The sequence below is a fragment of the Drosophila gunungcola genome, chromosome 3R (genome assembly GCF_025200985.1).
Source record: "Drosophila gunungcola strain Sukarami chromosome 3R, Dgunungcola_SK_2, whole genome shotgun sequence".
Classification (NCBI taxonomy): Eukaryota; Metazoa; Arthropoda; class Insecta; order Diptera; family Drosophilidae; genus Drosophila; species Drosophila gunungcola.
Genome location: NC_069139.1, coordinates 13,746,007 through 13,773,925, shown reverse-complemented (window position 1 = coordinate 13,773,925; position 27,919 = coordinate 13,746,007). Strand labels below are relative to the sequence as shown.

General features: G+C 42.4%; 3 protein-coding genes, 1 long non-coding RNA gene and 1 pseudogene across 5 annotated transcripts; 4 read left to right on the top strand and 1 right to left on the bottom strand.

The window, feature by feature from the left end:
* Positions 1-107: 107 nt before the first annotated feature.
* On the bottom strand, positions 108-11,355 carry LOC128256236 (protein Skeletor, isoforms B/C). 2 transcript variants are annotated; one of them, XM_052986502.1, is made up of 8 exons: positions 10,968-11,351; positions 7,958-8,461; positions 7,156-7,415; positions 6,256-6,355; positions 4,020-4,796; positions 3,533-3,726; positions 2,592-3,005; positions 2,287-2,461 (listed from the first exon to the last, which is right to left on the bottom strand). In XM_052986502.1, the coding sequence occupies exons 1-8, from the start codon at positions 11,026-11,028 to the stop codon at positions 2,420-2,422; spliced, it is 2,352 nt and encodes a 783-aa protein (XP_052842462.1). In that variant the 5' UTR covers positions 11,029-11,351; the 3' UTR covers positions 2,287-2,419. The 2 variants fall into 2 exon arrangements, with proteins under 2 accessions (XP_052842454.1, XP_052842462.1); XM_052986494.1 differs by having other exon boundaries at positions 108-3,005; positions 10,968-11,355.
* Positions 2,945-4,151, top strand: LOC128256349 (uncharacterized). Its single transcript, XR_008267749.1, has 3 exons — positions 2,945-3,083; positions 3,487-3,752; positions 4,012-4,151. It is a non-coding gene; the product is annotated as an uncharacterized LOC128256349 (long non-coding RNA).
* Positions 11,356-17,697: 6,342 nt separating the features above from the next.
* On the top strand, positions 17,698-21,222 carry LOC128256300 (phytanoyl-CoA dioxygenase domain-containing protein 1). The gene is made up of 3 exons (XM_052986604.1): positions 17,698-17,889; positions 19,860-20,517; positions 20,911-21,222. The coding sequence occupies exons 1-3, from the start codon at positions 17,866-17,868 to the stop codon at positions 21,093-21,095; spliced, it is 867 nt and encodes a 288-aa protein (XP_052842564.1). The 5' UTR covers positions 17,698-17,865; the 3' UTR covers positions 21,096-21,222.
* Positions 21,223-21,920: 698 nt separating this feature from the next.
* On the top strand, positions 21,921-23,689 carry LOC128256294 (aminoacylase-1-like). The gene is made up of 6 exons (XM_052986592.1): positions 21,921-22,112; positions 22,200-22,544; positions 22,615-22,761; positions 22,841-23,124; positions 23,181-23,314; positions 23,382-23,689. Exons 1-6 carry the CDS (start codon positions 22,022-22,024, stop codon positions 23,584-23,586), a joined length of 1,206 nt encoding a protein of 401 aa, XP_052842552.1. The 5' UTR covers positions 21,921-22,021; the 3' UTR covers positions 23,587-23,689.
* Positions 23,690-23,780: 91 nt separating this feature from the next.
* LOC128256285 (aminoacylase-1A-like) lies at positions 23,781-25,456 on the top strand (annotated as a pseudogene).
* The last annotated feature ends 2,463 nt before the right edge of the window (positions 25,457-27,919 follow it).

Sequence of the window (27,919 nt, the reverse complement as noted above, 5' to 3'; positions counted from 1 at the left end):
AGAATTAGCAAATGACGAAAGGAGATTTGATATTGTTGAATTCATTTTCAACATATTTAAATCTTTTAACATTGCGTATGAAATACGATATAAAAACTCAATAAAACTCAGATTAATTCTTGGTTTTTATTTCACAACGACTAAAATGCGGCTTAAGCACAATCGGTTAGCTTAGCTAATAAAATTCATGCGTTCGTTTAAAATTAAGAGCATCATAATTGTTAAAAGAAAACTACGGGCTAATACAGGTTTACGAGTAAATGTAACGTGGTTATGAGAGTACACCCCAAAACGGTTCGGTTAAATGCTAGTTTTTGTTTATAATTTCGCTATTGCAGGTCCTACGCCCGTCGGCCCACTGGCTTCAGTAGCTGCAACTTGGTGGAAATGGGTCTCAGCGATGATGAGGACAAGAATGGCGATGATGATGATGTGGCTGTGGCTATGGATGTGGATGTGGATGCTCGTGGCGAGGAGGAGTACGACGGATAGATGGTGTTGCCACTGCTGGTGGAAAATCCGGGAGTGGTGCTGGTTCGACTGAAGGGCGCCGGATGTGAGTACTCCGACACGGGCTGGGGCTCTGTGCCGCCGAACTCCTGTGGCAGCTCTCCCCTGTAAGCTCCGAATTGCGGCGTGGTTCGAACTAGCTGCTCCAGCGGTGTTAGCCCATACTGGGCATGGCGCTGGTGGACCGCTCCACTGTCGGCCGCATCCAATTTGGGCGGCAGCACCAGGCTGCTGTCCACCACCGACTTGCCATCGAAGGTGTACAGCGCTCCACTCGGCAGACTCGAATGGGGAACCTTCCGGTTGTCCGGCGGCAGGTAGTAGGTGTCAATCCGCTCCGCAGCGGCCGCCACGCGGTCATCCATTTCGAGTTCCATCTCATCAGCGTATATGTCTTCCTCTTCGGGTCCGAAGAGGTCCTCTAGGTGTTCGGGTTCCGGTTTCTTTGTAGTACTGCTTTTGATCTCTTTTGGAGTGGTTGGGGCTGCCTTCTTGGTGGTCTCCTCTGGCACCTCTTCATCGTCCCCCTCGGGCGCTGCCTCTAGTTCCAGCTCCTCTTCGTTTATCTCCTCGCCAAAGAGCTCGTCCAGGGTGGGCTTCCTCAACTCCGAGGCGGCGGGCAGGGCGTGCTCCAGAGCTGCCGACGGCAAACGCAAGGCTGAGGCCGATGGACTTACCTCCTTTATTTTAACCTTCAATATCTTTGAGGCATTGGTACTGTCCAACGGAGAGGGTATAAACATGGGCTCAAAGCTCTGCGTTTCACTGCCTCCTTGTTGAGCTGTCAGGAATAGTGTGTCCGTTTCCATCACCTCGTCGATTTCGGTTCCCGGATCCTCCCGACGATGGGCCACCTGCTCAATGATTTCCTTGGGCAACTGGACCCCACTGCCGTCCGTTCTCATGATGGGTCGGAAACCACTTTCCACGATCACGGTGTCGGGCTTGAAGCCCTGATTGACGGCCGGTCGCATACTGGCGATTTCCTCCTGGGAGGGTTCCTTCACAGGGGGACGTTTCATCAAAGGCGTGGTCGTGGTTGAGCTGGGAATAGGGCTGGAGCTTGCTGAAGGTTTCTGATCACCCTTTCCCGGCTGATTAAAGAATGCCGTGTTTTGCAGTGAGCCCTGAGGTTCCAGATCCACATAGGGTACTGGAATTTTGGGCTTTCCCTTGGCCTTCAGTCGTTCGCCTTTATGGCTCAGCCCGAATCCTCCGCCCAGTTCAGTGGGCTGTCCCAAAAGCAGGACGGAGGCAGCCAGCGGTTGCAGCGGGAAGGGCTTCTCCTTGACGAACGGCTTGAGCAAACCCGGCACCGGCTTCCTGTAATGGCTCACGATCAAGGAGGGCTGCTGCAGGAGGCCGGGGAGGGGATGCAGGTGCGGATGCTGCTGCGGCAGCACGGGCCTCGAGGCCGGCACCTTCTTGATGGGAGCGGGGAAGGGACGACGGCCGGGCAGCTTCACCGGATGGAAGAGCGGAGCGTTCTGCGGCGGACGCAGAAACTCGGACAGGCCGATGGTTTTCTGGGCCAGCGCTGGAAGATTAGCGGTTAGGTTTTGGTGATGCAAATGGAGATGCGGGTGGGGGGCAATGGCATGCTGCGAGTGGTGGTGCAGGCGATGCAGGTGCGGGGGATGGTGGATGAGATGGGGGCCAGGGCCGAGGCCTGGGCCTGGGCCAGCCGCGAAGATGGGCAGCTTCAGGGTGGCGGGGGATGGTGAGGCCGATGCTGATGGGGATGGGAATGCGGATGCGGATGGAGATGTGTTCAGCTTGTGGGCATGGGTCTCGCCCAGCAGAATCTCGGGTCGCGAGCTGATCTCGGTCGGGGTCACGTTCGGTTTCTGGTGCGGATGCGGATGCGGATTCGGGTTCTGGTTGGGATGGGGGTTCAGATTCGGGTTCCTCAGTAGGCTCTCCTCGAGAGCCTCAGCAGCGCGGATGCCATCTGAAATCAGTTTGGTTATTTCCGAAGATTTCGTTATTTCAAAACTCAGTTTGGGCGGTGTTCCGTTCATATTGTGGTTCTTAATCAAATCGGTTTGGTGCTTCAATAAAAAATTATCGTTGGCGCTGACCTTGGTTTCGTGCCGAACGGACGCCTCTCCGGCGTAGTCCTCGTGCACGGGCGCCGGTTCCGGTTCCGATTCCGCCGGCAGCCGGATCTCGTGGCGTTCGGAGGCCGCTCCCTTCGGACCGCCCGCCTCCGAGTCGCAGGCGTCGTGGACGTGGATCTTCCATCCCAGGTAGCGGTGCGTGAAGCAGTGGTAGTACACTGTGTCCGGCGTACTTCTGTCTGGCTTCCAGCTGATCACGCCCGGCTCTCCGGCGTCGCACTTGAGGGTCAGGGTGCGCTGGTACGCGCCGAAGGACTGGTAATCGTCGGCCGGAGGACCCTCTACGTCCGGCGTCCAGTTGCAGAGGCGACCCACTCCCGTGGGCGTGACCTGGCCAGATCGGGAGCGATGCACTCCGGCGTAGATGCGAACGGCCTGGAAAGCGAAAATCGACATTAAAACAAAAAATTATAAATTGATTTCATAAGGAACACACTGGTAAACAAAACCAAAGTAAGTGCCACGATTTTAAACTTAATTTAAATATATTTCGATTTGATTTTCACACATTGCGGCCTTAAGTTATTTTAAAGATGGAAATCGTAAAGCTTTTTTTTATTATTTCATTTGACTATTTTCGGATTAGATTTTAATATCTTTATATCTTAATATTTATTCGTATTTTAAACGACATTCAACTTAAATATAGCATATAAAACAAAAAGGACTCATTTAAAATGTATTGTTTCCACGTTATTTCAAATATTTTAATATTAAGTCATAAAATGAAATAAGCATTGCGTTTAATATAACAAAGCTATATTTAAATTTAATATGAAATACCGTATTTTGAATTTATTACCCAGTTATTTATTTAAACCATTCAATTTTTTTTTAATCATTATACTATTTCCAGGATGATGTCTTGTCCTAGGATGATGTATTAAAAGCAGACATCTCACCTTCTTTTCCTCCTCGCGTTTGTGCTCGTATCCTCCCACAGGATCGTCACTGATGTAGAAAGGATGGTACTTGGCCGGAATGTCCGGATTGTTGCCGCCCTCCACCACAAAGGTGTAGGTCCTGCCGCGCACCACATGGATCTCGGGGATAAGTAGTCCGTTGATGTACCAGGAAATGCCCCAGCCGACGTGACCTGAGATATACGCAAAATATAATTGAGTTAAGTGCAAGAATATATATTGATATGAATTCGGGGAGCAATGAAACTATCTTCAGAAGATAATAACTTGACTTGACATGCTATTCAATAAAAATGTACAATAACATAATTTTTTTAAATAATTTGTATTTAAAATGTTTTTTTTTTTTTAAATTCATACGATTTACTAGATTGCGCACAAAAGGTTATTGTTTATTTGTTGTTTAGAAAATCTTATTTTTTATTTAACCTTTAATATAAACGTGGGTCTACTTTCAGAGACTCACCTGTGATGGCTGGATAACCGTGTTTGCCGCCCGTGGGACCCATCTGGGCGTAGAAGACTCCGTCCTCTGGCTCGTGGCACTGGATGGCTGGGATGTCCCAGGCGCCATTGCTGTTCACTGGCTTCGGTGTGGGCACTGGTCGCCGTTGGGTGACAATGGCGGTCTCCGGGCGCCTCTGCGGTGGCTGGCGATGCAGTGCCTCCGCCCGGTTCTCGTAGAACTCCTCGTCAGGCTCCACATGGGGTCTTCCCGCTGGCGGATAGCCCGCTCCACCCGTTGAACTCTGGGCTGCGGGGGCGGAGTCTTCCTGCTCGGAGGAGTTGCTGCCAGGACGAGCGCCCTCGGGCAAGGGACAATTCCACTTGGGCTGGCGGCCGAACTCGATCTGGTGCAGGTGCTTGTTGTAGAACGTGTGGAAGGAGACCTCTCGGAAATCGTTCAGCGGTCCAATGGCCCAGACCACCGACTCGGCGTCCGTGATCGAGATGGGCAGATCCAGGCGATCCGTGGCAGCCAGGGATCTTTGGTAGGTCACAATCGAGTAGCCATTGACCATGGCAGCATTTAGCAGCCGTATGGAGTTGGTCTTCTCCGAGATCTTGGTGTCCGGACAGGCACCACGTCCGCCCGAACACTGCGCCTTGCCCTCCAGGAAGTAGTCCGTTGCAAATCCGTTTCCGGTCTGGGGATCCACCCAGGCCACCACCGCATCTGCGCCAATCATCTGGCTGATGTTCTTGCTCGGCGAGATGCCGAACGACATGTAGTGGTTCGGATCTGTGGGAACATTAAGATTATGAGTGGACTTCGAAGATTTAGGTGGCTGACATACATTAAGATTATGAGTGGACTTCGAAGATTTAGGTGGCTGACATACAGCCCAGAAAAAAATTTTGAATCAGACAAACTGACCATGAACATTCTAAGGAATTTTTCAACATTTAATCTGCCTACTAGTGGAACTACTAAACTGATTTGAGTTTTAGAAAAGTCTTTTAAAAATAAGCAACTATATCTAATAACTATACAATCTCATTAGTTGGGAGGTGAACAAAGCTGAATATTCATTTTCCAATGACTATTAAATAATGTTACGAATAAAATTAAAGCAAAGAGTAAAAAGTTTTTCAAATAGCAAATAAAGTTTTTACTATTTTCTGCGCTTTTTGGTTGATATAAAAATCATTTGTTTTTATCCTGGATTTGCTAACGGTTTTTTTTTTTTTATGAAAGTCTTTAATAATGATTTCATTTGGTCCCTGCTTAAATCCTTTTTCAAGTGCAGTAAAATTCTCGGAGCCCCGCAATCAATGAAAGTTGCTTGCTCCCATTTCTGGCCAGGTGAACCGGTCGGCCGGCAGTTTTCCGGTGAAAATTCCTGGCGGCATTCTTAGCGGTTGAAAATTGCCCATCTCGGAGTAAGACCAGTGGCGAATGGACATGGCCAAAGTATGCCCACGATGCTCGTGATTGCAGATGCAGCCAGCCAATAAAAGCAGCCATCCATCCATTTGTCCACCCCATCCCAGCCAGCACTCGCGTTGCGCAATAAAACCAGTCGTCATAATTCGCAACTTGTTATTCTGCCAACGACGGTGCTGCTGCTGATCGGTCAATTTGGATGCCAACTGGATTTTATTGTTGCCATCGCGTCCCCCTCCCTGCTAACTGTACTCGATAAAATGTCAAAGCATCATAAATCATAAAAAGCAGCAGCAGTTGCAGAAGCCAACATGCCTTGGGCTTTCCGCCGAAGGCTTGTCATCAAATGGGATAGGTCAGGTAAAGGGATTTGGCCCCAAAAGATATATATTGGCAATTTCCAAACATGTTTGGCTGCTTTTACGGCCATTGGTTTGACTTTAAAACTTTTGTAGTCAAAATAACATTTTGCCGAACAAAGCTCTGTTTTTAAACAGAATTTAAATTTAAATTTGTAAATAGGTCTTAATTAAAATGCCAGAGAGAGAAGCATTTTAACTGGATTTTAAATATTAATAAACCTAGCCTAATTTTGCTTTTCGCAACAGTATAAATAGGATAAAAATAAGTAATTAAAAAAATAAAAACTTAAATAAAATTATCATAAGGCATTATTCATTCTAAAAGTATATCTTTTCAATTGTATTTATTTGATTTTTTTTCACTGCTGAATGCCAGCGCCTATCGTTTTACATGGGCGGAACTGTTTCCGCATTTTGCGAGCAATTAGCACCCAAAGATCGGCCGGACTTACCCAATTTGGCCACCAACTGGACCACGATGCTCTCGCCGGCCACCGCCCAGCGGACCTCGAAGGCTAGATCGTCGTAGAGCACCTCGCAGTTGAGCTTCGACTGGAAGAGATTGGTTGAAGGGAAGGTTCGATTGGATCGGAAACGGAAGTGGATTTGTGGATTTGGATTTCGTTTGTTTCGGTGGTTGTGCAGTGCGGGTGTGGGTGTGGGTGTGTGTACGTGTGGGTGAGGGGTTGGAGGGGGAGGAGAAAGCGTTGCCAAAATTAGAATTTTGATCGTACCCGAAATGTTTGCATTTTTGTTCTGCTGTTATCGAAAGATTTTTGCTTTTGGAATGGTTTTATTATACAAAATGAAAAATGTTTTTGATTTCGCTTGGGGGTTAGTAGATCACAGGAATATATGTGTTTGTGTTTCTCGGTGGTGTGTGCGGTGTTTATATGTGTGTTTTTGGTGTGTGGTTTTTGTGTGTGTGTTTTAGGTTTCGAGGTGGAGGAACAAATAGGATTCGGTCCCACACAGATTTCATTTTGTATAAGACGCTCCCGGAGCTCAAGCAAAAGCTGATCAAGACAACAAAACACAAATAACAAGCAGGTGAGTATTACATAGACACATATATTATAGAATGTGTTGCACATATGTATATAAGTATATATATATTTTGGATCTCTCCTCCGCCGTCCATCCAGCTTACAGTCTAGGAATTTCCGGTCACGACTCGTGATGCCGGATCCGATTCGATTCGATTTGATTGATAAATATAAATATTTGCAATTACACAACAATAAATACGCTTGCATAAATAGAGTTACAACACACAGTTACACCCATCAGCCATCAGCCATCAGCTATCAGCGCTGCAGCTCGCTTAGGATCTGTCTGGCGTTCTTCTTTACCTGTGGACTAATGCCGAGCATCTTTAGCGAGGGCGGCACATTGAGGCCCTCCGGCAGGCGGACATGGCCGAAATCGACGGTAAAGGCCTCGCACCACACGCCAAAGTGGCCGATGTCGAAGATGGTCAGATCCTCGGGCAGGGTCAGCACGATCGTCTTGCGCTCGTAGCGGCGCAGCGGGTTCTCCTTGCCGTTCTCGTCCGGAATCCTCAGACCCTCGGACGTGGGCCGCTGGCCACGCCCCACCCAGAACTTGGCATCTGCAAGTAATTAGTTGGAAGTCAAATGCAAGTCCAGCTCACTAGTAGAAAAACAAAGTAAGTACTTCTGTATCAGCTAATTTACTTTTAAATAAAACTCAGCACATCAAATTGTATATGTTCTTTCCGGTTTTGTTCACCCACACCTATGTCTAAAGCATTTTGTTGATCCAGTGCATTTGGTTTTTATTATTTTCAACTTAATAATGAACTTCAGGGTGAATCCCCCTTAATGAAAAAACATATTGTTATAAATAAGGCATATCATTATTATCGCTTAATTTCGCAGTATTCCACAAAAGTATTGCTTTGCAAATGAGTTCCAAGTACTTGGGAACATTTGTTTATTGATTTTAGGTTAATTGATTTGTAAAAGCCATAAGCAAGCATAAAAGTATTTGAAGATTTTTGATAGTGCTGTGAATATGAGTATTTATTCGGCTAATCGGTTGTTTTTTCTTTGTATGTTAAGCCCCATTGCAAAGTAACTATTGAAACAATTATAATAAACTTTCATAACAATGTTTTAAAGCAGTACTCACCTGGCGCCTCGCCGTCGTAGCTGAAGTTGGGCACCAGCAGCGTCTGGGCGTCCACGATCACAATGTTGTCGGAGGAGACTCCGTGCACTCCCCTCAGGGCGCTGATCTTCTGCGGACGCGGGAAGTCCAAGTTGGCCGGAATGGCGACGTCGCCGAAGTTGACCGCGAACTCATCGCACCACACCGAGAACCATTTGATGTCGCGCAGCGTTTTGCCCTCGGGCAGCGACAGGGTGACGTCCTTGTTCCGGTAGCGGCGGGTCAGGGAGGCGGTTCCGCCCCTCTCGTCCCTCAGCCGGGCGGCACCCTCGTTGCTGGGCCGCACCGTATTGCCCACATAGAAGTAGGCCGCCGGCGCCTCGCCGTCGTAATTGAACTTCTTGATGAAAATGGTGCGCGAGTCCACGGCGTACACATCGCCGGAGACACCGTGGTGCAGGCGGGTCAGGGCTCCGATCTTGGTGCCATAGTACGGGTAAGCCGCGTCTCCGAAGCTGGCTAAGCCTGCAAACACATAAGCAAAAGTAAGAATTGGTGGGGCAAGCGGCCATAAACAAAAGACTTAGGCAACAAACTTGGCACTAGCTGAGCCAGTGGGCAATGAATACACACACGAAATCTCCGCAGCCACTTAGCAACCACTTAATTAGTCATACACTGTGGAAAGTCTATAGTCTTAGATTAAGAATGTTTAAAATGCATAGCATGTGGGAAAAAATTATATTATTTCGTAAAAGCACTTGGAATTAAAAATGTCTACTAGGAAATATGGGTTTGTATACAAATTTAATAACATGAACAATTTAAAAGTAACATGATCTCAATTTGTGTCTTAAGAACATAAAAAACTTTAATTCTAAAACTACATAATTTTAAAATTTAAGTTTCCAAAACTACAAAATAAAATTTGTCAGTGTAAATATTATGTTTGTTCGTTTTTTTCAAAGTGTATTTCCTTAGCTAAAAATTCAAATGAAATAATGGTTTAAAAGCGTTAAGTCCATTTAAAAATATAAAGCTGAGCCTGTTTATAAATGGGTTGCTAATGGATACTACTATTCCCACCAAGTTAGTCCTACCAGTCTTTTATAAAATATTGTTATATATTTTCAGTGCTTTTAATTTCCATATCAACGGGTTCTGGCAAACAAATAAACCAAAACAATCAAATCAAACACAAATCTACGCAAGCGGTGTGTCGCAGCTTTAACTCGATCGCAGTTTTGTTCTCTGGACCACAGGAAGTTTCGGATTTACGGATTTACGGCAAATAAACTTTGAAAACAATCCGAAAACTCGTGAGGCGTGTAACAACAAAACATAAACGAAAAAAACAGGTCTTAATGGGAACTAATTCTCGTTAGGAGATGAATGGTTCTAAGCCGATTTTAATAGGCCAACTTTGTTTGCTTTGTGGGCTGGCGAATTTCGTTATGAAAAATTCCCACTTCACCTTCACAAACTTGGCCGTTGAGTTCGGTTTGGCTCTTGTTGTTGTTTTTGTTGTTGTTGCTGTTGTTCAAATTCAATTTATCTGTGGTTTATTACAATCTTTTTGTTGGTGCTGTGTGTGCTTTGTTTTTTGCATGGGCCATAAACACGTTTGCTTTTTTTAACTGCCATCAAATTGTCTGTCGGGGCGACACGGTCGCCATGGCCTGCAGTTATTTTTTATTTTTGACACAACCCGATTGGTTTTTTACCCGCTGGCCGGTTCACTTTTCCGTGGCCATGGCTTCGGCTGCTCCAAATTTTGCGCAGACGCGGACGAGTCTTTCTCGTTTGCCAGTTCGCAAGATTGCCAGAATCTGGCCAGTTTGTCGGCCACGGTTCTGCCCAGCCGATTTCCGCCTGGCTGTCCCAGAATCCATCATTGATTTAAAGCTCACGGGGGCACTTGCGCGATCGTATTCGTATTCGTAGTCGTATGCAAAATGCCAAAGGTGTAATTAAAAGCACCGCACGGCAACAACAAACGCAAAGCAATCGCAGTCTTATTAATGATGATCGGGCTAAAGCCAGACGGAGCCATTAGGCACTCAGCTATTGGCCAAGCGAACCCATCGAACTGGTTGGGGGCAATTGCCAATCATCTGAAGCGGCTCGTATTGCAAAATCAATTGGCTCCCAAAGCATAAAATCGCACACAAAAAGACATAATTCAATTGAAAATATTTTAAAAAGTTCGATATTTTTTAATTAACACAACACAATGAATTGCCAATAAAACCTAAACGAGAAACCATTAATAAAAAAACGCATGTAATAATATCCTTTCAATCTTTCGAAATTTATATTTCTCTGTTTATCGGACCTGCTCGTATTGATTTGATACTTTTAATGGTTTAAATTGCGATGTTATAAAAAGATAGGTACATTCCGGTGCTGGCTTAAATAGAAATGAAAAAAAAACACTCAAAACAAAATAAAATATTAAACGATAATTTTAATTTCTACTTTAATTATTTATTATTCAATAATTCACAGAGCCTACTTAACAAGCTTAGCTGTCAATTAGCCGATTAAGTGAACCCTGTTCATTATTCGCTCTGACCAAGCAACCCAGAGACCTACTTTCCCAGCGGCTTTTCCAGTCGCTAGGAGGTCTTCGAAATGGTATCAAGGAAACAAGCCAAGCAAGCAATTTATGCAAATCTCGGGTGGAAATGCTAATGCAGTCCGTCAGTGGGACAATTGTGGAGTTGGTCAGCGGTTCAACGGTCAGCGCGATCATAAAAGCTGATGAATATTCATCTGGCTGGCTGGCTGGCTGGCTGGCACCGCACTCACAAAAGATGATATATACATCGGATTCGGATTCGTATTCGGCATGTCATTGAGCTGTGTGGGCTCATTGTCTGGGCCATAAATACAGGCCACTAATCTAGTTTCTGTTTCTGTATCTGCATCTGTATCTGTGTCTGTATCTTTATCTGCAGCTGTGTCTGCATGGCTATCCGTTCAATTTGCATCACAATGGCACTTATAAATCATTGCCCGGGGTACTTACAGCTTAATGCGGCCAATAGGCCAAATAGCAGCAGCCAAGGTTTATCCTTCATTGCCAGCATGGCTAACGGTTGCTTTGCTCGTGGATGAGCTTGTGGTTGTGCTTCAGTGTGTCTGGTGCTTTTGGTGAGACAGTGTGGGTGTTTGGGCTGGGGCCCCGATTTTGTTTGGATTTTGGAATTGGCAGGATGTGATATCCTAACACTGGCAATCACACACACACTGGTTAAACTCTGGGTGGGGAAGAGATCTGCACTCGCGAATCGAAGCCGATATGGGATCTTTTGGGGGGTTCCACTGAGCCTGGGATCTCGCGACCGGACGCAACGAACTCCAAAACCGCACTGATCGCCAACGACGCTGCGTCTGCGCTGCCAGCGAAGAGTTGAAAAACTTAGCAAACTTGGCCCGCTGCCTCCACCGCCTCCTCTCCGCTCCCGCTCTCTCTGCCGACGCCGGCAGAACTGTTCGGGGTCTGGTTGTGCTGGCAGTGTTGCTGCTGTTTCAGAGGCTGGTGTTGCTGCTGCGCCACTGTTATTGCCATGTCTGCTCTGATGTTGCTGCTGTGTTTTTGGTGATGCTGATGCGGTATTACAATTGCTACTTCTGCAGCTGATGTTGCTGCTGTTACTTTGAGTTTCGATGTTGCTGTTGCGGCCATCCAATAACTATTTTAGATGCTGTTGTTGCTGCTGCTGCACCTTTTATTTTACAGAAGGTGTTGCTGTGCTACCATTTTTATTCTGAACTGTTGTTGCTGCCGTTACTATTAACATTGCACTCGTGCAGTTGCTATTTTTGATATGATTATGGCAATTGCTGCAGCTGATGTTGCTGCTGTTTAAATCACAATGGCAATATGTTGATTGTACTCTTGTTGCTGCTGTTGTCTTAGTGTTGCTGGTGTGCCGTCACTGTTACTGCCTTTTTGTTGTGATCACTTGGCTCTCCAGTGACCCACTGTTGTTAAGGTGTTGTTATTGCTGCCTGTCTCATCAGCGTCGGCAATAATTACTGCGTTGTTGGTGGCGTAGCCAACTCTAAAAAACGCCAAACTTCAAACGTCTTTCTGCCGCGGCGCCTTTTCGGCCAAGTCAAATACATTTTTTTGCACACCCTCTGTCATTTTTCTTGTCTTCTCTTGTGTTTTTTTCGCTGCTCATTTGGCTGTTTGTTGCTGGTGAATTTAAATTAAATGTTATTCTGTGAGTTGAACTTGTTTCACTGCTCATGCAATTTATTTTAGTCAAATTATGGCCCAAAGAGATTCGGAAATCTCGAATGCTCGATACCCACTTTCGTTTGGCATTACATGCAGTTTTTACTTCCTGCACGTTTAATTTGTGTATTCCCTTTTGCCTCTATTTTCGTAAAATATCACCAAAAAAAATACATAAATAGAATACAAAAAATAAATGAAATAAAGTTCATATGAAACATAATACTATTAACAGAAACTTATTTTTGAGTTTTAGTTAAGATCAGTAACATTTAAGGATTAATTTATTTACTTTAATTTTTTCAGCAAACACAACTTAACTTCAACTTGATTTTGTTTGTGCTGTTGTTCCAGATCAGTTTATTTTGGCAAGTGTTGATGTTATCTCTTTTTATGACTAAATAATATTTAAAAACAATTTGTTTTCGTTTATGTTTTTCTTTTGATTGCACTTTCGATTGCTCCCGCCATTACCGGATTACCGGATTAGATAACTCTTTCGTGATGAATTAAATCGCCGGTTCGAAGGTGAAAGAAAACAGATTGGCGATTCGTGATACGTTGCCAAGTTCACAGTTTTGGGATCGCTCGTTTTCGCTGGCGGCTATGAACAAAAAGGGAAAAGATCACAAAAGGTCAGACGGTAAGTGTGCGGTTACCAGCGCTTGTTAGCCGTTTGCTTCCCGCTTACATAATTCAATTAGGGCCTCGGCCAAAATGAAGATAATTTCTGGGGGCCCAACAAAGCGGCGACATTGGACGAAGTCAAGGCGAACACCGAGTCTAGGTTTGGGCATCCTTTTGTTCTTGGCCAAGGCCCTGAATCTTTTGTGGGCTTTGTGCCTGCATTCCGGCTTTGTTCGCCTTATAACGCTTGGCTTATAATCTCCCCTTTTGTGGCAATAACAAAGGCAACGGCGACTGCGAATCAATAACCTCTGGCCAAAGATGATTTTTGTATATCCCAAACGGCGTTATGATTTTTGCAAATTCAAATTAGGTTTCAACAGATTTGCCTAAGTGGTGCCAAAACCGTTTATTATTGATTTTTGCAACTTGGTGTTTGGTGGAGCTGCTGGCGACGTGATTGGCGATTATGCATGGGGAGCGTGTAATTATAAGGGAAATGCTGGAAATACTGAAATGAGGCAAAAACGCACATTTCGTATAAATTACCGACAGTCATCATGTTTCAGGTCGCTTTTAATGCTTCTTTCACTTTGAAGACCGGCAGACGAACAAAAAGGCATGTTGTTGCTGTAAAACGCTTTCATAATCAACTGGCTGCGAAGGTGGAGCCATCGGGGAACCTCTTTTTCCAGCCGCCTTTTCCACTCCCCCAACTCCCTTCTTTTTACCAACCAAATTAAGGTTCGCCCTGAAATGCACTTAAAAAAAACAATCCTTTTAAAATAAAGAATAGCATGTGTTTGGGAGCTCATAATTTAAATATTACAAAAATAAAAATTAAACAAGAATTAATGAAGTATTATTTTTTTTACGTTTTGTAAAAGAAATTTATTCTTAATTCTAATTATTTCAACATGAATTTTATTAAATTATGCACAACATACTTATTTCTTATTTTATGGAGGAAATCCCAAAATAAAATTAGCCAATATTTAAATGCCCTAGTTTGTGTGTGGGCAAAAAAGAAAAGTGGTTTTAGGGCCCATTTTTGACCAGTGCGGGACTGCCTCAATGTGCGTAATTTGAATTGCCATCAAATTAGTTTTTAATTTCTCAACTGGCATTGGGAACAAAGCGAGCCCCGGCCAAACCACTAGGCACACAAAAAAACACGAACAAACATTATTAATTTAGCTACCACTTTTGGCTGCCCAGCTGGTCTTCTTCTGGCCACTTTCGCATTTGCATGGCCATCTCGGCTGGGGCCCAATAGATTTATGGCTCTAAGTCGCCGCTGTCCCGCTCTTTCGGCGAGTTGATTGATCCGAAAATTATGCATGACCACGATAAGGCCAGGAGATCCCAAACAAAGCCGACCATCCACATCCATCCATGATGAGGTCCGAGCGTGTCGCGTAATTAGCCTTTGTTATGCGAATTTCTTTGGGTGGATTTTATCGTTGATTTATGTCCCCCAGTTGGAGGTGGAATATCGTCTCTGGGATCAGTGCTTGAAGAAAACCTGGCCAGTTCATCATCTTTCTGGTGCGGAGAAAGTGGCTCGCTTCTGGGATCCGCATCTAGTGCATTATCTATGCGTCTGGGATCATTTCCCTTTCCTGGCTTGCCGTCAGCATTTCCTCTCACTTGCATCGTGCATTTTAAACATCGTCGAATATCAAGGTGCAAGCTTTCAATACTGCTGCCAAGCCACTCGGTCTAAGGTCAAGCTCGAATCGTTTAGATCGGCATGGGGGGCCTGTCCCAAATAAATAGATTAAATATAAATATATGTAGTATATTAAGCATAATGCCAACATCCTATTTGAAAAAATAATCACAAAAGAGAGGTAGTCTGTGAGTATCGAAGATAAAATTACCCTAAGGAATAGCTTTACATTATAATGAAATTTGGAATTAACTGTAAGAAATATTTGTATGCTTTTCGAATACATTTACATTTTTGAACAAAGGTGTTTACTGATAATAACCATTTTCAAAACATTCTTTAAATATTACCAAAGTTAAATATCTTTGGAGACTTTTTCAAGTTGATTCTGTTAAAACTGACGTTTAGCTTTTATTTCAGTGCTTCCAATATTTTATTGGCCGTAGTTGTGATTATAAGCAGATCCACCGCTGACCACTTAATTACAGGGTATGCAAATTGGAAAGGTAGCTTAGCTCAATTTACGGCCCGCTGACAAGGCACATTCTAATCGTCAGCAGAAACGAAAATAACATTCACCTTCTATGGCCAAAAAGCAAAAATAAATTCAAACAAAAACAATGTGAACAAAGCTAAGTTGAATGTGTTATCAGTTTGTTTGTTTAGCCAGGCCAATCGCGTGCCTTGCATGCTAATTAATTTAATTAGTCGCGCACACAGCCAAGAAGAACCAATGAAACCAAGAGATGACCTTGGGTCGATGGGCGATCGGAGATGGTTGATGGGTGATGGGTGATGGAGTGGGAGCCCCTTGGCTGCACATTGTTTATGACTTGATTGTTCAGCTGCGAACACCTTGCCGCCCCTTTTCGCCTCTTGCCGCCCACCTGCCGCTTCTTCGGCGAGTCAAGGTCACAGCTTCTAATTTGAATTTTACAGCATGCACTTACTTTTTTGCTTTGCATTGCGAATAACGCTGTTTGTATTTGCCTGCCTTATTTATGGCCGCAGCGCGGGTAATTAATCTTTTGTGGAGCCGCAATAGATGCGAAATGCGAATGCAGCATCAAACGTACGTGTACTAAGTCACAGCCACATATGTACTCGTACAGTATGTGCATATGCCATTCGTTTTTACTGGCTGGCATAAATTTCCTGCCTGCTTATTTATCATCTTGCCATTTTCATTTGGCGACTCTCTATGGCATTTTCTGTGCAATTAAGTCAGTTGGTTAGTCGCCGGGTTTAGTTAGTGGGTGTGTGGGGACGACTGAATGCCGAATGTTGGATGGGCCGAGGTGCAGTCAAAAAGTGGCACTTTGCGGCCTTTGTTTGTGCATACTGCTCAACACAGCATTGAAGAGGTGCAAATATTTGAGCATTTACAGACAAGTGCGACAGACAAGTCCGAAATTAAGTTGTCAAGGAAATATACTTATAACACATAATAAATAGGCGGCTAGCTTGATTGGAATGAGTTGAACTAATATGGGAGCATGTTTGCTTTGCTTAAGTATTTGTAAATAAAACAACAATTTTAACATGGAGCTAACAACACAGAGAATGACATGGTTCTAAGAGTTTTGGTTGAATACAAATAAAAGTTATTTAGGAATTAGTTTGAATAAAAAGTTTGTGTCATTTTTAATTGCTAGCGATAATTTTTTTTAAATAACTGGAGTGGGCCAATTTTAAAAATTAAAAAATAATTTCAAGTGTCAAAATCATAACACAATTTATTTGAAAGTCCACATTAAATGAAGCTCATGAACCAAATTAAGGTGTAGTAATTACTTCAAATTATAAAAAACGCAAGTCTCTCAGCTTTGTTAGCCACTGTTAAAGCATCTGCAATTAGCCATAGAGCAACAATAGTTTTGCATACATTTCTTGCACGCCGTGAAAAGCCGATGAGGCAATCGCAGTTACAAAACCAAAAGTCAGACGGAGAAACAAACGAATAACGGCCCACGCACAGACGGCAATTAACTGGTACACAGACACACATAAAATGCACTCAGAAAAAAATCAAATATGATTTTCAAGGTGAAGTTCTTGAAAATTGAGTATTGATCTAAGGTAGTATTTTCCTTTATTCTAGCTAAACTCAAACCGTAATCTGCAGTGATATATATTCAAATTATTGATACTAAACATTTTTAAGGTAAGCACTGCATATTCGAATTTTTAGCCTAATCTGAACTTCAATATTTTTTTCTATGTGCCGGTTAAAAATGTGCATATGACTTGAGGATACCTAATAAACATGTGAATGTATGAGCAAATAGACAATGAAGTCATGTGGGAGACCCAGACCTCTGACAGATGAACACAGCCGGCACACGTGGGAAAATAAAGGAAAGATTTGGGTTTTTCATAGGGAAAGAAAGAAAGAGCAATTTAATGCACGCTGATGGACACCAGAATTATCTGGAAGATTGCGCCACAACTATAGCTCAAAACTATACTGAACAATCTAAAGTGATATTTATTTATCAAAGTCAATGGCTAGACTGGCACACATTAAGGCTGATAAAGAAGCCGACTGCCAAGACCAATATGAATAATATTAAAGGAAGGCATGGAACTAAGGCAAGTCGAAGTTTTCATACTCTTGCACTTACAATAAAATAAATATGGCCATCTTCTTATGCGGCCAGACCATTTTTGTGAAAGGTACATTACACTCACTCAGATTTTAATGAAATTCAAATGTTATGGTCAATTAAGTTACGATTATATATAAGTAATAGTGTTACTTGTAATAAAAAGTGCAACATTTAATTACTTTAAGTTATTAAAAACTACATTTTATTAGATAAAATTTCAAAGTAATCGTGGTCTTAAAAATAGGTTATAAGCAACTTTTATTATTATTAAGTAAATAATAATAATTAAATATATCTGATTTCTCCAATTCGGTCACCAGGTGACACTGTTGAGAATTATTAAAAATTAAGTTAAATATTATTTAATTGTGAGCGTCTGACCAAAATAATATTTGTCTTTAATACGAAAGGGTATGAAAACAGAGGCAACGACACGCGCTGCTCGTTAACAGAGCTGCTTGCTGTTATCTAACAGCCCGCTCTCTATGTTTAGAATATGTAACGGTTAAGCGTCGCGTGGGAGCTGCCGCCTCTCTCCCTCTCTTTCTCTCCCTCGATTTCAGACCGTCTGGTATTTTCAAGAGTTTTCGAAAATTTCTCTACCGATCAGTTTCAAAAGCCACGCCAAACAGTGCAAAACGTTCTCGAGCGCTGGAAAAAAAAGCAAAACTAAGACAAACCCCAAACAAAAGTTCGGAAGTTCGCGTTCTTTGAATCGAAAACAAAAGTAATATTGTTAATTAATTTCCAAACAAACATAGTCGCACACAAAATGCATAGCAAATTGTTGGACGAGGTGGGTAATCACATTCAATTCGCATTCACATTCGATCGAACAATATTTCCCATTTTCCCAAATCTATTTGGGAACGCATCGTATTATTTATTGGAAGCACTCTTAGTTAGTCATACCCATCCTGGGATGACTTGTTCCCACAGAGTCATCGTGTTATTTACAACCATCAGCATCATAAACATTTCGTTGGCTCGGAAAATTCGATGGCGGAAAAGCATTCTTTTGTTGCTGCAGAATAAAGAAACGACAAAGCGAAGTTGCCCGGTTGAGGAAATGTTTTCAGATTATGGAAAAATTAAAAACAAATTTGGTTAAACAAAAAACGTAACGATCACACTAACTGCCAGACTAGTTTTCAGTTGGTGTGTGGGGCTCGTAATAATGATATGCCACCCAGTCTGGGGCTTAATTATGGTTAAGAATAGTTTGTTGACAAACTCGTTTGAAAATAGGCAACGACAAATAAATGAAATTGAATATTCAATGCAGCATAAAATTGATTTAGGTTTTTTATCGGACTTAAAAGCCAATAAAGGTGAACCCAAGCTGGAAATTATACAATCAGCATTGAGAGAAACACAACTTTATTTAATAAACAATTTGTTAAGTTAAGTTTTAGCTATAAAGTCTAAAATTTGTTTTCTCTGCGTAGTCTACACCCAAGTTCTAGTTCAACAAGCTATTACTTAACATGTGGATTACAAAGTAAGTGCTAAACACAGCACAAATAAGCTTCATTGCACTGGCGATTATCAAATTCAAGCGATTACAAAATAAGTTGTTATATGACATGCGGGCAGCATACGTGATGAATGCAACTACTGATTGTGGCCCTCTGGTGTAATTTTCCATGCACATGCTATTGTAACTCATATGCATAGAGGATTCCGGAAGATACCCCTCTAGTCAGTCCCCTTTTTTCTAATGATTTATTTTCGCGGATCTGTTAGCGTCAGATCGACAGCTGACCCGATCGCTTCCCTCTTTTCGATCACTTCAGGTGTGCTCGTTCGGCGATTCTTCGTAGGTTGCCTTTGAGTCACGGCAACTATTTTTACTCTCGTTTTTCATTTTCAAAAATCTCGCTCAAGCAATTTAAATTTATTTAATTTAACCACACTCAGGCCAGCAGGAACAGAGAAAAGAAAAGTAAGAGAGCACCCACAACAAAAATGATATATTTTATTATTTGTTTACCAAGCCGAAATTCTGTTGCCCTTCTGTCAGAAAAGAAATGGCTTTTACTACACTTCGAACATTCATCATTATTTGTTTAGATGCCATTTCCAAGTGTTTTGATTTCAATTGCGGTTGCCAACCCATTATAACGTGTGAATTTTTAATTTTACGTTGACTGATTTCAGTGAATGAGCACGGATTTCGGTCTGTGGGTTTAGTTTATGTCAGGCAGAATTAACATTTTGACGTGCACGGGAATTTGTTAATTAGCGAACGTTAAAAAGGTGAACAAAGACCACTAATACACAGAGTGTAATTTATTTAAAGTTTTCAGAAGACAAATTCCTTAAACTAAAATTAAATTTCTCCTTTTTGTTAATGTTATAAAATTGAGCATATTTTAGTACTTCTTTAAATATATATAAGTTTTAAATTAAATTTTTCGAGCGGGTTAGTCTGTCCTTAAAACTTGTGTGCTTTCAAATATATTCGGTTCTCTGTTTTAAGACCTTTATGTTTATGTTTATTTTCTTTTTTTTTTTTGGTCAAAGTGTACTTAGATGCGATAATAACAGAATATAGTAGTATACCCCAGGGTTCGTAATTGTGAAGCGCGTGCCCATTATGCAGTCGGTCAATTGGTCAGTTGGTGCGATAACACCACCAGCCCCCTTAGAGTCCGGTCGGAGATTGCCGGGTCCGCCAGACGAGACGGCGCAGGCGATAAGCTGTAGCTCGAGATTACGTTCGTGAATTAACGGAGACCTTCACCCGCTTCCATTTCTTTTCAGCTGAACGAGAATGGCTATATTGTCATCGAGGACTTCCTCACGCCCGAGGAAGTGGACTCCCTGTTCCAGGCGGGAAGGGCCCTGTGCCTGGATGCCCCGCAGAACAACAGGAAGATCTTCAGCACCATAAAGCAGGAGGATGCCCAGGGCAAGGAGATGTACTTCATGGAGTCCGGGGACAAGGTGCGCTACTTCTTCGAGAAGGGGGCGGTGGGCGAGGAGGGTCAGCTGTTGGTGGACCCCATGATTGCCCTGAACAAAGTGGGCCACGCCCTGCATGTGGAGCATCCCACCTTCAATGCGATCACATTCAGCAACCGTGTTCGCGAGATCTGCTGGCAGTTGAACTACAATAAGCCCGCCGTCTGCCAGAGCATGTACATCTACAAGAATCCCGGAGTGGGCGGCGAAGTGACGCCCCATCAGGACTCGTGGTTCCTGCACACGGACCCCAACTCGGCGGTGGGCTTCTGGATGGCCCTCGAGGACTGCACCCTGCAGAACGGCTGTCTGCAGTTCATCAAGGGATCGCACAAGAGCGGCGTCCACAGGCGGTACCTGCGCAATCCCGACAAGGACGCCAGCGAACTGATGGTCTACGATCGGGCAGCTCCCATCTATCCCCAGTCCAGCTTCACGCCGATGCAAGTCTCTAAAGGTGAGTTTATTGATTCTAGTTTATTTTGAAATCAATACCATCCTCTTATAAAAAAAAATAGTCTAATATCAAAATATCAACTCAATTTAGGGTATATATTTTATATGCTTTAGATAGCTGCTTCATTCTCTCTTAAAGAATTTATAAGTCGAAGCAATTAAACAGTTGATCAAACAAAAATTAGAAAGATATTAAATGTTATAAAAGTTACTTAACAAACATTTTTGGAACTAAACAGAATAATAATTACTTATTTATGTAAAGGCAAAAAATTATAATCCACTATTTCAAAATATCTTTTTATGTAAAATTAAATTGTCTAAATGTTCTACATAAGCAAAATTAGTGGTGAAATGATGTACTTGATTTTATGAACTGCTCTTTTCCTTTCAGGCACTTGCATCCTCATCCATGGAAACGTGGTGCACAAAAGTGAGCCGAATCGATCGCAGAAGAGTCGCCACGCCTACACTTTCCACGTCATAGAGACTGAGAATAACGTCAAGTATTCAGAGGACAATTGGCTGCAGGCGCCGAAGGACAAGCCATTCCCCGTCCTTTTTGAGCGCAAGGCCTGAGGATCTGACTGGGATCGCAGCTCGGTATTTTCGCAAATAAGTCATTAGTGAATCTTTAAGTTTCGTTGTACATGCCGCCAAAATGTATGCACTAATTGTAAATGTAATAAATGAATTTGTATTTGAATTTAGACTGGTCTTAAGCAGTGCTCAAGCAGGTATGAAACTCTGGTGTCGAAGCAGTTCTTTAAGCTGTGGTTGTGTTAAAGCAGTGTGCAAGCAGTCGATCGGCACAGATAGTACAGAGCTACTGACCGACCTTAGAATGCATTTATACTTATCAAATTTAAACGAAAACAGAGAGGGAGACCCACACATGAAGAGCACGCTGAATGTTCTACAGTAAATACACATTAGAGTGGAAACTAATTTGGGTTGGTAAATAAAACCCCTACCCAGACAACCAAATTTATAAAATTTTATAATCTTTATGATTAATTACTTTGGAATGGTGATGTAGTGCTACAATTTAAAATTTATTGAGGAAATTTGTAATTTACTATTTACACTCTTTACTTTCATTTTGTTTATTTATCTGCTTATAAAAAATATAAAATTACGTGATTACAGTATAAAAATATTGTATTAAATTTTTCTATTTTCCTAAACTTAAAATGCAAAAATCCCGGTGAAATAGGAACATTTGACACAATGGAGTCCATTCAATGAGTTTTGACTGTAGCCATAGAGTGCAGCAAGTAATCCCCCCAGCGGCATTGAAGTAAACAAGTTATCCACCATCCAAAATTCTCGTTCTCAATTTGATAAAATTATCTGTGTGCGCCACATCTCGGGTTACGATCGTAGATAAGTGTATTAGTAGTAGGGCACTGGAACTCGACTCAGACACTAGCTAACACAAGTCAGTAGGCTGCTAGCTCTTAAACGAAACGGATCGCTTATAATAATCCGAGAGCTACTTAGAAATGTCATCCAGCAAGTGGGAATCTGATGAGGAGATCCAGTATTTCCGCGAGTATCTGCGCATTCCGAGTGTTCATCCCAATCCGGATTACGGTTAGTATCTGGAAGACGGGAGACTAGTCCGATAAATAACAAGTGTTTCATAATATATTTAAACAAACATTTCATTTACCTCCATAGAGCCATGCCTCGCCTTTCTCAGGGGTCAGGCCGAGCAGTTGGATCTGCCAATGGCGGTATACTATCCAGCAAATGATCAGAATCCCGTGGCCATTCTGACATGGGAAGGCCTTGAGCCCGAGTTGCCCAGCATTCTGCTGAACTCCCACATGGATGTAGTTCCCGTGTTCCCAGAAAATTGGACCCACCCACCGTTTGGAGCCGAAATCGATGAGGAGGGTCGTATTTTCGCCAGGGGCACACAAGACATGAAGTGCGTGGGAATGCAGTATCTGGCAGCGATTAGAGCGCTGAAAAGAAATGGAGCGAGACTTAAACGAACTATCCACATATCCTTTGTGTCGGGTTAGTATTCAACTGCAATATATTTAATTAAAACTATGTGATCATATTATATATATGTCTTCCCAATTAGATGAGGAAATGGGCGGTCGTTTTGGAATGCGGCCCTTTGTGACCACCGATGAATTCGTTGCCCTCAATGTGGGATTTGGAATGGATGAGGGCTTGGCATCACCCGGCGAGGACATTCCTCTGTTCTACGCAGAGCGGTCCGTGTGGCGTAAGTTGGCAGTTATAAATCTCAAAGTGTTTTTATTACATTATTCTGACTTTTTCCCCCTTATTCCTCCACAAAAAAGGTGTTTATTTCCACATCAGTGGCACTGCCGGTCATGGATCCCTTCTGCTGGCCCACACGGCAGGCGAAAAGCTAAACTACATAGTTGGAAAGATGATGGAGTTGCGTAAAGTTCAGGTCCAGAGACTGCAGAATAATCCAGAGTTGGTCATTGGCGATGTGACGACCATTAATTTGACCAAAGTCAGTGGCGGAGTGCAGAGCAATGTGGTGCCCCCTTTGCTGATGGTGGCCTTCGATTGCCGCTTGGCTCTGGATGTGGATCATCAGGAGTTTGAAGCTGATGTAGGTCATCTTGTGAGCTTTGACTTTCACTATTTAACCTTTGAGCATTCTTTAAGCTTAACAAATGGTGTGACGACGTGGGCGGTGGCATCGAAATAACCTACGAGCAAAAGCAGCCCAAAGTTCCGCCCACTGCAATCGATGATAGTAATCCCTTTTGGCTGGCTTTCAAGGAAGCAACCGAAGAGTTGTAAGTATGACTTCTACACTGAATCAGCTCTGATTAACACATACTAATAATAACATTTATACTTCAGGAAACTCTCCATCAAACCGCAGATTTTTACTGGTGGAACTGACAGCCGATATATTCGTCAGGTTGGCATACCAGCTTTAGGCTTCTCCCCCATGAACAATACTCCCGTACTTCTCCACGATCACGACGAGTTTATCAGGGCGGACACCTATCTAAGGGGTGTGGAGATATTTCAGAAAATTATAAGCAACGTAGCTAATGTTTAGTATATCCCCATTATCTACTGTGTTGTACATGATAACGGCTATAATATAAATAAACTTCTATATTACTTGTTTTCAAAGAGATGGCTTTGATAAACCTTTGGCATCTGTCGCTCGTTTTTATCGTGCAGATTAAAGGTACGTCTGGAGATTAACAAAAGTAGAAAAAGATAACCTAGTTCCAGTTTTGGTCTCAGTTTTATCTGAGCTCGCGATAGAAACACAATGATCGCCGCAAACTGGGATTCCAATCAGGAGATACAGTATTTCCGTGAATATCTGCGGATTCCAAGTGTGCATCCCAACCCTAATTATGGTGGGTATCTAAAGCGAAGTGATTAACTTTAACTAATTTAAAATAAACAATAATTTAAAGTCTAAAATGAGCAGTTAAAAATGGCCAAATATTAAACAAAGTTAATGCCTATAAAACAAATGTTGAAAGTAATTTTTATTTTAGAGCCCTGTGTGGAGTTTCTGAAGCGTCAGGCTAAGGATTTGGATTTACGAATTAAAATCTACTATCCACTAAATGAACAAAATCCCGTGGCGGTTCTGACCTGGGAGGGTCTTGAAAAAGAATTGCCCAGTATTCTGCTGAACTCCCACATGGACGTAGTTCCCGTGTTCCCCGAAAACTGGACTCATTCACCATTTGCAGCTGAGATCGATGAGGATGGTCGTATTTTTGCCAGGGGATCACAGGATATGAAATGTGTGGGAATGCAGTATCTGGCAGCCATTAGGGCTTTAAAAAAGAGTGGATCGAGATTTAAGAGAACCATTCACATTTCCTTTGTGCCAGGTATGCATACTGCTTTATCCATTTTACACCGATCACATTCTTGATCCCAAGAGCTTCTTACTCAGATGAAGAACTGGGAGGAAGAAAGGGAATGTTTCCTTTTGTAACCTCAGAGGATTTTAAGTCCCTGAACACAGGCTTTTCCCTGGATGAAGGAATAGCTTCGCCCACTTCAGAGTTTCCAGTTTTCTACGCCGAGCGTACCGTGAAACGTAAGTGGAAGGGAAATCCTTGGCAGGCTCTGACTAATTTAAACATTTTCGCAGGTGTAATACTTAAAATTAGTGGATCGGCAGGACATGGTTTGCTTTTGATGCCAAATACGGCGGGCGAGAAGCTGAGCTATATAACCGCCAAAATGATGCAGTTCCGGGCGGGCCAAGTAAAGCGTTTGAAGGATAATCCGGAACTGCAGATCGGCGATGTGACCACCATCAACTTGACCACTGTGGATGGCGGAGTGCAGAGCAATGTGGTGCCTCCACTTCTAACCGTCTGCTTCGATGTTCGGCTATCTTTGGATATTGATGTCGAAGAGTTCCAAGCAAATGTGGGTCTATACATTCAAGTATAGTATTTAAATGTAGTAAATGTAATGCTTTGCAGCTGGCCAAATGGTGCGAAGAGGCTGGCGGCGATATTGAGTTAGAGTTTAGTTCAATTTGGAGAAAAGGACACATTCCACCCACTGTCACGGACGAAACTAATCCCTTCTGGGTGGCTTTCAAGAGCGCCACTGATGAGTTGTATGTATTGAAGTATCCTTAGTTCTCGGAATCTCTAATTTTCGTATTTTTCAGAGGTCTGTTAACCAAACTTCAGGTCTTTCCCGGAGGAACTGATAGTCGCTATATTCGCCATGTGGGAGTCCCCGCTTTGGGCTTCTCTCCAATGAATAACACGCCAGTTCTTCTGCACGATAACGATGAGTTCTTGCATGCAGACATATCTGAAAGGTGTGGAGATATACCAGAAAATTATCGTCAATTTAGCCAATGTTTGAGTTTTTAGGCTTTCGTTTTTACTATTTTAAATATATATGGTTTGGTGCTGCCAGATCCGCGAATTCAGTCAGACACTCACGACTTCCTGCGTTGCCAGACTGTCTCTTCTCTTACGACTTGTGTATTTTTACTTATACTATAAGTTTAATTTATCATATACACACTATTTGACATTAGTTGATACACAAACCAAGTAAAATGTGATTGCGTATATAACGCGTATGTATTTATTAGCAAGTGCACGAACCAATTGTGTAGAATAACTTACACGCCGGATAATTTGGAAATGAACTAAGCAAGTACACCTACCTTTCTCTTTCTTCATTTTCGTTTGAATTCTGACGGTTACGTTTCTTTAAGCTTTAAATAACTCGAAAGACTTTCTGTCTCCAGATTTGACCTGTATTTATACCTTCTTTGGCTTATAAAAATAAATTATGAAGGCAAAAATGTACTGTAGTAATCTGTAGATTGAAAGACAAAGCACTTTTATTCCATGGGATAACAAATATGAGCTAAGTTAGTTTTTCTTTATTGGTCTAAGGCTTAGAGAAATTTGACTAAAGATTATTTTATTTCAAATCTTTCTTGTTATATATTTATAATTTAAAGTTTGATCAATTTCGTTAGGACGAGAGTGAAATTCATATTTTAGACCTTGTAAGCTGTATAAATTCAGAAAATAATCTAGTATTAATTAATCTCTGTACAACTTTCAGGCATATAGTAAAAAAAGGGGAGGAAAACTAAGCCAAGCGATGTTGATGAGAGAACCCGTAACGAAAAGAAAAATCAAGTTTTAAATTACGAACCTTATAGACTAAATAACAAATTGTATCGTTAGCCAATTTAGTTTGTTTATCTGCAAGATTAAAAGCACTTTTCGAACCTCTTAAAATCTCGAGCCACAATTTGGCCCCTGAAACTGACCAACATTGTCGCACACGGCAGCCTCTTTTTGCGACTTCTTTTGGTCTGCTGGTCTTTTGTTGGCTGCTGCTGGCTCTTACGTGTAATGTTCTCTCATGTTGCAAAACGATTTGTTGGGGGCAAGATTTATGAACTTGTTCCCAGCGACAGCCGACAGTGGTGAACATGCCGCCTAATTAGAAGATTTTAATTATCTGTTTTCAATCAGCTTCCATTGAGATAGTGATAATGCTGCCGCAGCCCGGTGCTTGTCTGCAATCCCCCCCACCTATTTGCTTATTTTGTATTTTTTGTTTTCGGTGCTGCTACCTTGCGGCCGTTTGAGCCAAAATGCTGTTGACGTTTCGCCGGCATCGGAAATTCGGCAAGGTGTTGTTGGTATCGCGGCCACGCGCATGCTGCCAATAAGCGCTGTCAAAGTGTCCCAAATCGATTAGAATTGATTTTGAAAGGGCCGCTGACAGGCGCAAACGGACCCGCGAGCAATCATCCTCGATACAATGGCGCGGATTACAGTTGTCTGTCGTGTTCTATGGACTTGCCACTCCCATTCCACCATTCGCCAGCCAGCCAGGACCCATCGGCAGTCCCCCAGATATCCCTATCCCCTATCCCCTATCCCAATCCCAATCCCAATCCCAATCCCAATCCCAATCCCAATCCCAATCCCAATCCCTTTGCTCCAGCCCGGTTGCGTGTTTAAGGCCAAACGGAGAGGCGATGTTGCTGTCATTGACGATTTATGTCAACTGCCGCCGCGGCACAATATTCAAATTCTTTGCATTCACTCATCACTTGTCGCCGGCGAGCCGCCTGTCCTCGCCGCTCATGAGATATCAGCCAGGGGTGTGCTTTTCAAGGGATCACTGTCCATCTAAACCTACAGGAAGTAATCTAGAGTAAGATCTCTTTATGGGATATAGATACTATCAAGTGAAGTCGAGATATATGTTACAGGTCAAACATCAGTTATGACCTAACAATACAGAAATGTGTTTATAATCTAAGCCTAATAATAAGCTATAGAAAAGGTGTCTGCCATATCTGCTGGGGTTTTATGCTAATTATAAAATATTTAGTGCACTGTTAAACGTCTGCGCTTATGATGTTTGAGGAAAACTGCTTAATTCATTAGATAATGTTTATTATATTCTAAAAAAGGTTATGAATGGATTATTGGTAAAAAAAAGTTATTTAGTTTTATTACAAAGTATGTAAACAATCCCCTTTATCATGACTGTTAACCACGTCCCTGTAGAACGACGAATGCTTTGAACTTTTAAATCGCTGAGCTGCAAAATAATGGGCAACGAAATACCTGACGAGGGTTGCTTGGGAAAAATCAGTGTATTGGAACTTTTTTACTAGCCCTCTATTCAAATTGCACATCTGCAAAAAAGAAAAGCAAATAAAAAAATAACACATATAGTTATAAATTATATTAATAATATTACTCTTTCTAAATTAAACTTGACTTTTTCTGACAACTTAAGTCTGTACCATAATTTTAGGTCTAATTTCATAGTTTTTATTAACTTAATTTGCATTTCTTACCCCTGATGTTTTACTAACTCTAGTAGAACTTTTAAATCCACCC

What these genes read in the sequence shown, in the direction of transcription:
- LOC128256300 (XM_052986604.1), top strand. Translation starts at nt 17,866, where the DNA reads ATGCATAGCAAATTGTTGGACGAG. An exon ending in ATAGCAAATTGTTGGACGAG is followed by an intron (nt 17,890 to 19,859) that starts GTGGGTAATCAC and finishes ATTTCTTTTCAG; the next exon opens with CTGAACGAGAATGGCTATAT. An exon ending in GCCGATGCAAGTCTCTAAAG is followed by an intron (nt 20,518 to 20,910) that starts GTGAGTTTATTG and finishes TTTTCCTTTCAG; the next exon opens with GCACTTGCATCCTCATCCAT.
- LOC128256236 (XM_052986494.1), bottom strand. Translation starts at nt 11,028, where the DNA reads ATGCTGGCAATGAAGGATAAACCTTGGCTGCTGCTATTTGGCCTATTG. An exon ending in CGGTTATCCAGCCATCACAG is followed by an intron (nt 3,727 to 4,019) that starts GTGAGTCTCTGA and finishes CGTATATCTCAG; the next exon opens with GTCACGTCGGCTGGGGCATT. An exon ending in AACGCGAGGAGGAAAAGAAG is followed by an intron (nt 3,006 to 3,532) that starts GTGAGATGTCTG and finishes TTCGCTTTCCAG; the next exon opens with GCCGTTCGCATCTACGCCGG.
- LOC128256294 (XM_052986592.1), top strand. Translation starts at nt 22,022, where the DNA reads ATGTCATCCAGCAAGTGGGAATCTGATGAGGAGATCCAGTATTTCCGC. An exon ending in CCACATATCCTTTGTGTCGG is followed by an intron (nt 22,545 to 22,614) that starts GTTAGTATTCAA and finishes CTTCCCAATTAG; the next exon opens with ATGAGGAAATGGGCGGTCGT. An exon ending in ATCAGGAGTTTGAAGCTGAT is followed by an intron (nt 23,125 to 23,180) that starts GTAGGTCATCTT and finishes GCATTCTTTAAG; the next exon opens with CTTAACAAATGGTGTGACGA.